The sequence below is a fragment of the Mirounga leonina genome, unplaced genomic scaffold, assembly GCF_011800145.1.
Source record: "Mirounga leonina isolate KUSES-001 unplaced genomic scaffold, KU_Mleo_1.0 Mir_94, whole genome shotgun sequence".
Classification (NCBI taxonomy): domain Eukaryota; kingdom Metazoa; phylum Chordata; class Mammalia; order Carnivora; family Phocidae; genus Mirounga; species Mirounga leonina.
The window spans coordinates 4,781,348-4,789,263 of NW_023270855.1; the positions used below are offsets into that span (position 1 = coordinate 4,781,348).

The 7,916-nt window shown below is 51.6% G+C and overlaps 1 protein-coding gene across 1 annotated transcript in view; it reads left to right on the forward strand.

Moving 5' to 3' along the window:
- CUNH3orf20 (chromosome unknown C3orf20 homolog) overlaps nucleotides 1-7,557 on the forward strand; it is an 82,547-nt gene extending 74,990 nt beyond the window's left edge. The window contains exon 15 of the mRNA XM_034997159.1: nucleotides 5,523-7,557. Coding sequence (XP_034853050.1) covers nucleotides 5,523-5,661 — 139 coding nt within the window. The 3' untranslated portion in view covers nucleotides 5,662-7,557. The remainder of the gene's footprint in view (nucleotides 1-5,522) is intronic.
- Nucleotides 7,558-7,916: the final 359 nt, after the last annotated feature.

Consider the following 7,916-nt stretch of genomic DNA (forward strand, 5'->3'; position numbering starts at 1 on the left):
AGGCCTAGCTTGGGTGAGATGAACAAAGGTTGGTCTCTTGGCTCAAGAAGCATGCAGCCTGGTCCAGGGAAGGAGCCCACAATTTATGACATTGCTAGAGCCTATGTTAGGAGTGGATTCTGGAATGCCTGGGCTGTACAGTGCAGTGTAAACCTTACTGGGTCAGGGGTCCCAAGACGAGGCGGGAGCCCCAACTCTGCTCTTTATAAGCCAGGGGTCCATTTGCCTCCCTAATCCTCATTGTCTTCACCTTTAAAATGAGGATGGTAAATCCCACCTCTTATGAAAGTGTGTTTGCCGAAGTGCCATATAAACCACAATGAGGAGCAAACACACCAAAGGCCAAAGCATTGCCTGCCTGTGCACAGGGGCTCCCTCTGCCTGCACCCCTAGCACGCTGAGTCGACAGCAACCCAACCTGTTCCCACCAGGCCCCTCAGCTTTCTAGGAGTCCTGACGCCAATTTCTCCCCAGCGCACTGAGTTTGAGCTGTGCCAGAATGTCTGCCTGACCCTAAACAGGTTCCTCTAGAAGGAACCATAGAGGTCACACCCTGACCCCAGCATCCTAGACCGCTTAGTAGAGAAGGCAGGATCCCCAGGAGCCCCGGGGACATCAGGAAGGGCAGATGCTGCCAGGTGCAGAGAAGAAAGTCATTGAGACCCCACTGCTGAAGACTCAAGGAGGGCTTGGGGGTCCTTCAAGACCAGCTAGCTCATTGACAGTCCCAGGGAAAAAGGGAAACGGAGGCTGTGGGTCTGCTCAGGTTCAAGAAAGAACGATGGGGAGGATGCCATCCAGAAGGCCCAAACTGAAGATGAGCGGCGGAGGCCACTGGCAGATGCCAAAAACAGCAAGCAAAGGCATTTCAAGAGACATTTAATGGATGGGGTGCTTGTGGGTGTGGTAGATGCGGAGTGAGAGGCCAAAACCAGTTACAAGGAGATGTAGCTCTTCATTTGGCTGCCACTGTCCTTGCAAGGACCGTTTACCCTCTCTGCCTCAGCTGCTTTGTCTGTAAAGCAAGAATGAGCAGTTTTCATTGCCCTGGGTTGTGCGGATTAGATGAGTTAGGTAGGTGAGAAATTCTGGCACATCACAAACATTTATTGAGAGGTTATAAGTTACAGTTGTTAGTGCTGTTATTATTGCTAAAATGAATTCTAGGCTCCTAATTTGTTACATACAAGGGTTCTGAAAGGACTTCATGCTTACAACAGATTTCAGTAAGTTTTTGAGGAATGGTGGGGAGAGAATCAGCAAACTACCCACACACAAACACAGACACACACATACAGACACACACACAGATGCACACAGAGACATGCACACAGACACACTGAGACACACAAACACACAGATGCACACACAGACAAAAACACACACAGATACACACACAGACACACACATTCATGCACAGTCTAGGTTTTTGAAAGTGGAAGGGGGAGGATTCCTGAGATTATAAACCAGTAGGACTCCTCTTAATTCTAGAATGGCCTATTAGGTTGGCAGTTTGAAAGCACTTAGAGAAAAAAAGGAATGGAATTTGACAAGAAAATGTTGCCATAACAACAGCTCTTTTATCTACATAAAAGCTTGAGGTGAAAGGAACCACCTCAAGCTCAGTGATGTAAAACCACACAGCCATTTCCTATTATTGTCTCTGAGGGTCTGGGGGCTGATGGGGCTCAGCTAGGTAGTGCTTGCTTGGGGTTTCTCATGTGGTCACGTCAGAAGATGACAGTGGCCAGAGTCATCTCAAAGACTTGCTCATTCCCATACCTGGCCATCCATGCAGACTTTCAGCCAGAACACTTACCACCTGGCTTATCCGTGTGGCCTGGGCTTCCTCAGACATGGTGGGTGGCTCAGTTCCAAAGCAAGTGTCCTGAGATGCAGCCAGGTGGGACCTGTGTTGCCTCCTAAGTCAGGTAGCATCACCTTGCACTGCACATGAGTCCCTAGGACCAGCCCATATTCAAACGAGGGGAATGAGACCACACCTCTTGATGGGAGGAGTGTCAAAGAATTTTTGGACGTGTTCTACAGCCAGCCACTGGTCCGATTCCTCTTCCAGCAGGGTAACTAGAATAGGAGTGAGACATGCTGTCGGCCTAGAATAACTTCAAGGAAGACACTGGGTGAGATCTCTTGATGTCCTTACGAACAAGATGGTTGGATGAGGCTCAAGCAGATGCTTGTTCGGCCAAGTGATCACCAGCAAGTGGTGATTAGCCTGAAGGGCAGACCTCTGTGTTTGGCCTGTCCACTTTTCCCCTAAATATGTAACTTGGATGTGTTCGTGGAAGGCTGATCGATCAGTTGTGCCCTAGGTGGGGAAGGATGACAGAATGGAGGTTCGCAGGAGGCTCAGCCGCCAAGCAGTGGTTTGGGAGGTTTATGGTCAGTGGATATGGAAAGTGCCAGCATGACAGAGCGCCATGCTGAAAAACAACCTAGAAGTCAGCGCTGTCGGTGTAGCCCAAGGGAGATGCTCTTTCTGGAGTTCTAGTGTTTTCATTTCTGGGTCCTCTGTTACAAGAGGGGGCTGGCAGACAGCCTCACATTCACAGCTAGTGGGGGGGCCCTCACTGTCTCTGGGCGGGAATCATTTCTTCCTTGCCAGAGTAGACTTCCGATCTGCTTGGTTCTGTACAGCTCTAGTGGGAGGACTCGAGGCAGGGAGCTGAGAGGGAGAGGATACAGGTCTGCAGAGTAAATGCAGGGAAGTGGGCAGAGCTGGAGGACAGCTCCAGAAGGCCTGCGCTGCTCACTGGGCACTCAGAGGAGCCAGCCGCAGAGACAGCTGTGGGTTGGGAAGGGCTGAAGGTCTCTCTGTACCTGTTAAGCCGGGTGTCCTGCATCACACGGCCCACCTCCCTTCTCTTTGTGTCCTTTGCTCAGCCCCAGGGCCTGGCACATAGAACCCCCTGGGGACATGTTCACTGAATGATGACCCCGAGCTGATTTTATCCCTGGGAGGCAGAGGTCAGGTCAGACTGAGGAAGGGCTGATTGACAGAGGGTCTACTGATAACCAGTTGCCATGGTCCTCTGGCCGCTCCTCATATACCTCCTGTGAGGGAGGCTCCTCTCCCCAGAAGCAGCCCTCGATTTTAACCCAAAAGTCATGCCCCTCCTACTGCCTGCCCGGGCTCGTGCTCAGCACTGGGGATTTGGAAGTGAACATGATCTCTACCTGCTTTACCTTGGCCAATCCAAAGACGCAGAAATCGATAAGAAAATGAGTAAAGGGAACTAATCATTAGAGGAATGCAAGTCAAAACCACCGTGAAATACCACCTCATACCCATTAGGATGGCTACTATCAAAAAAACAAAAACAGCACGTTTTGGCGAGGCTGTGGAGATACTGGAAGGCGCGTGAGCTGCGGGCGGGGATGTGACACGGCGTGGCCACTGTGGAAACAGTTACACAGCGTTATGATTCAACAATTTCACTTGTGGGTAGCTACCTAAAAGAGCTGAAAGTGGGGTTTCAAAGAGATATTTGTACACCTGTGTTCATAGCAGCATTATTCATAATATCCAAGAAGAGGACGCAACCCAAGTGTCCATCAGTGGATAAACGGATAAAAAAAAAATGTGTTCTGTGCATACAGTGGAATATTGCTCAGCCTTAAAAAGGAAGGAAATCCTATCACAAGCTACAACATGGATGCGCCTCAAGGACGTTATGCTCAGTGAAATGAGCCAGTCACGAGAGGACAAACACCGCATGATTGCACTTACATGAGGACCACAGAGGAGTCAAATGCACAGAGACAGATAGGGTGGTGGCTGTCAGGGGCTGGGGATGGAACAATGGGCAGCTGGTATTTAATGGGGACAGAGTTTCAGTTTGGGAAGATGAAAAAGTCTGGCGGTAGATAGTGGTGATGGCTCTACAGCAATGTGAATGTACTTAATGCCACTAAAGTATGCATTGGAAAATGGATAAATGTTATGTTCTGTACTTTTAACCACAACTTAAAAGTGGGGGGTTAGGGAAGATGCTCTGTGGGTGCTTTTAGCTGAGGGAGGGGGAAGGAAAGGGGCTGTTTTCCCCTGTTAGCGAGCTCCCAGGGCGAGGGCTGATTTGGTCTTCAAAGCCCACCCTCTCTGCTCTGGTAACACTGGTCCCATTCTCCATCCGCCCAGGGCCAGGCAGAGGAGACGGTTTCCCCAGCGGCCAGTACGTTTCATTTGTCAACAGCCCCAGGCCTGGTGGAGGGCCTCACCTGGGGACACTGCTGATGCTCCCCACATCCTGGTCACCCTGACTCTCTCATCTTGTAACCTGCTATTGGAAGCTCTCACCTAGGGGTGCTTTTCCAGTGCCCCACTCGGATGGATTCCCATTTCTCCATTTACCTGTGCTTTGAGTCCCTAGGAAGTGCTGAGCTGTGACCCATGTGGGGGTGGGGTGGGGTGGGGCGTGGGGACAGGAGTAAGAGTCCTTAGCACCACCATGGTGCTCAGGAAGTCTCAAGAGACCCACTCCCAGAATCTACTTTCCTACCACCTTTGTCCAAATGGGACCAAAGGGGACAGGGGAGCCAGCTCAGTCCATACCTCCATTTTAAATTTTTCTAGCGTTTTCAAAATGATGGAAGATGCCCTCCTCTCCCCTCCCCCCTGCTCGTCTCTTGTCCCCAAAATGCCTTGCCCTCAAGCAAGTGGCATAGCAGGGGCTCAATAAATACGAAGAAACAATGAAACAACAGGGCCTGTCCTGTCTCTGTATTCATTAGTTTCTTAAGACTCCTGTAACAGTGGTCCACAAACTGAGTAGCTTAAACTGAAATATATTATGTCATGGTTCTGGAGGCCAGAGACAGAGGTGTAGGCAGAGAAGTGCTAGGGTGCTAGGGAAGGCCTTGCTCCAGGCCAGTCTCCTGGCTTCTGCTAGTTCCTTGGCTTGTGGCAGCATTATTACTCCAGGCTTCACGTGGTGTCCTCCCATCTGTTTATCTGTGTCCACATTACCCCCTTTTTTTATAAGGACACCAGGTATGTTGAATTAGAGGTCCACCCTACTCCGGTATAACTTCCTCTTGACTCATTACATCTGCAGTAATCCTATTTCCAAATAAGGTCACATTCTAGGGTACTGGGGGTTAGGACTCCACCAACCTTTGAGTTTGGGGAGGGGGACACAAGCAGCCCGTAAGACTCTACATAATGGCTTATTTCCTTGGCCTCCTGTGCTCTCTCCTTTGCTCACTTACGGAGCCCTCCTGCCCCACCGGTGGTCAGTGCTGGGTGCACAGATGTCACTGACATAGAGTCAGGGTGACTCCAACCTTAAACAGAGGCCAGAAAAAACAAGCTCCAGGGAGTCTCTGGGTCCCCAGGGGTCAGGCTCTCCCTTTACCCACCCTGGGGAGGAGAAACCCTGCGCTCTTTTCTCTATTGGAGCTGGAATGCTAAATGGCAGTACCAAGCAGGGGCTACTTACTCGGGGCCCCCTCTGGCTGTGCCTCTGCTGAGCCTTGCCCTCCCTTCCCTGCCTCCCCTGCAGCATTCCAACCTATATCCCAGTCCTGGAAGACCCCGACTCAGCCAAGAAAGCAGTATCGGCAGACATCCAAGAAAGCTTCTCCTCGTTGGCCATGGGGGACAAGATGGAGGAGTCCCCTCCTGAAGCTGAGAAGAAGTAGGTGGCCACCCCAGCCCCAGGGCTGAGGGGCCCTCCTGTGATCAACAGAATGGGCATGGCTCACAGCAGGGCCCCTGGCTCTGCCACAGGCCACAGAGTTCATGTGGGGCTAAGTAGCTTTGGGCAAGTCACTCCTCCCCGCCCCGGGCGTGGGTCATCTCCAACCATCCCTGATATCTGGCCCATTTAATCAATACCATGTCTAGCTGGGCAGCAAGCCTGCTCCCGGAGCTGCAGGCAGTGGTCTGGGTGGTGGAGATTGAGACCTTTTGTAGACTTTGCAGTGAAACCCTACAACCCAGACCCTCAGTCTGAGAACGGTAGAGACTGCCTGCCGTCTCCCTGCAAGAAACCTTCAAGACCTGCCAAAAGTCCACTAACTTGGCCATGTTAACTGAAGCGAATTACGTATTCTGCAAGAGTGTAAAAATCACCCAATTCTCCTGAAGATAGAAAAGCAAAATTGTGAGCACCTAGAAAGGTCACAGGTGCCTCTGGGTCCCCCAGGTTGGAGCAACACCCAGAGGGCTTCAGCTGTGCATGGCGGAGGGCCAAGTGCACTTCTGCTCAGGCCAGGGCAGGGCTCTGAGCGCTGTCCACACCAGTTCTCTCCACCCATTTCCCAGCATTTGCTTCTCTCTATTTTGATTTTTAGAGTGAAACCACCTGAAGTGGATCTGCCTGTTCTCAGCAAAGCCAGGAGGGGCAGTAAGAAGGCGGTCCCCTGGAAAAAACAGGCCTTCAAGAGATGATGCTGCCCCTACGGCTACCCAGAGCTCCAAGCCTGGACACAGCTCCTCTCACATCCACCCCAGCCCTGCCTCCCAAGCCTCCCACCCCCTTTCTCTGAGCCTCTGCATAATAAATAAGCGTGCCTCCAGCATCTGGTTGAGGCCATGGGATAGGCTGGCTCCTACAAGGCCCCCCCACAGCCCTGTTCTAGGCTGAGTCTGTGGAAACCAGAGCTTCCTCTGTGACCATTTAAATCAGCCAGAAAATCCCACATTCCCAAGGAAAGAGATGTCCCACTCCAAGGGGGCCAAGCCAAAGGGTATATTAACCCTGGGGAGGTCGTGGATGAGACTAAATTGTGCCCTCCTACCCTTAACAGGGTGGAAAAGGGCTCTGCTTCTGGCCCAGATGGATAAGAGGGGATGAGAGCGAAGAGGGAGGAGAGAGACAGAGAAGGAGAGAAGGAACAGATGAAAGACAAGATGGAGGGAGAGCTGGAGAGCCACTAAGAAGTGGGCCAGGGGAGGACTGAGGGAGGAGGAAACTAGGGAAGAGGGAGAACAAGGGAAAGGGTCACAGAATGAGATGAAAAAGATGGTGACAGGCCACGCCCAGGGGCCCCTTGGTGGCACCCTGAAAGCCAGAGCGCCTGTGGCCCCCAGTGTGTTAATGTCCCCCTGTGCCCAGCCTCAGTACCCTTTGGTGGATTAGACACCCCTTCCTGAGCTGACAGGCCTGAAGAGTCCTCCCCAGCATCAGGGACCCAGAGATGGCAGCCCCCTCTCCACCTCTCATGTGCTGACTACCCCCTGGTGGTAGTCACCAGCTCTGGGTCTGTTTGTCTGAGGTTCCCAAGAGCCACTTCCCAGAGCAGGGCCTGGACCCCAGAGGGTCTGCCTGGTTCTCCAAACTTGGAAAAGACTTCAGGCCCTGATCTGTGGGCAGTGTTTGGTGATGTGCTCTATACTTAACTACTTCTGCCCCTTTGGAATAGATGCTTTTTTCAATTTGAATTTTTATCCTTTGTATCATTCAAAGGCTTGTTTTGAATTATACATTTATTCCCCTAGAAATGGATTTGAAATGGCATGCTATGTTCTTAAGCTTGCATCTCTTGATACGTAAGGGCTTGATATTTGCTAGGGGTCCTGGGCATCTAACTACTCTTCCCCCCACACCGCCCCTCTGAGCACAAGGGCATACAAGGATTAGAAGGCAAGGGGGAGCAAATTCCACCTCTGTCCTGGCATGCAGGCACCCTCCAGCCCCTCAGGCAGGACTCTGGTAAAGACTGGAATGGAGACACTGGCCCTCCTACCTTCTTCCCTGAATTGAACCCTTGGGCCTGCATGTTAAGTCATGTACTTCAGAAGCTGCGTGCACAGGGACCACAGAACTGTCTCTAAAGGGCAGGCACCAGCCCAATTCAAGGTGCTTGCCACACTGAAAATTTGCCAAAAATGAGCGGACTTGAGCAGGGATGTCTCTCACTGGTGAAATGGGGCCCAGTGAATGTCCAGTGCT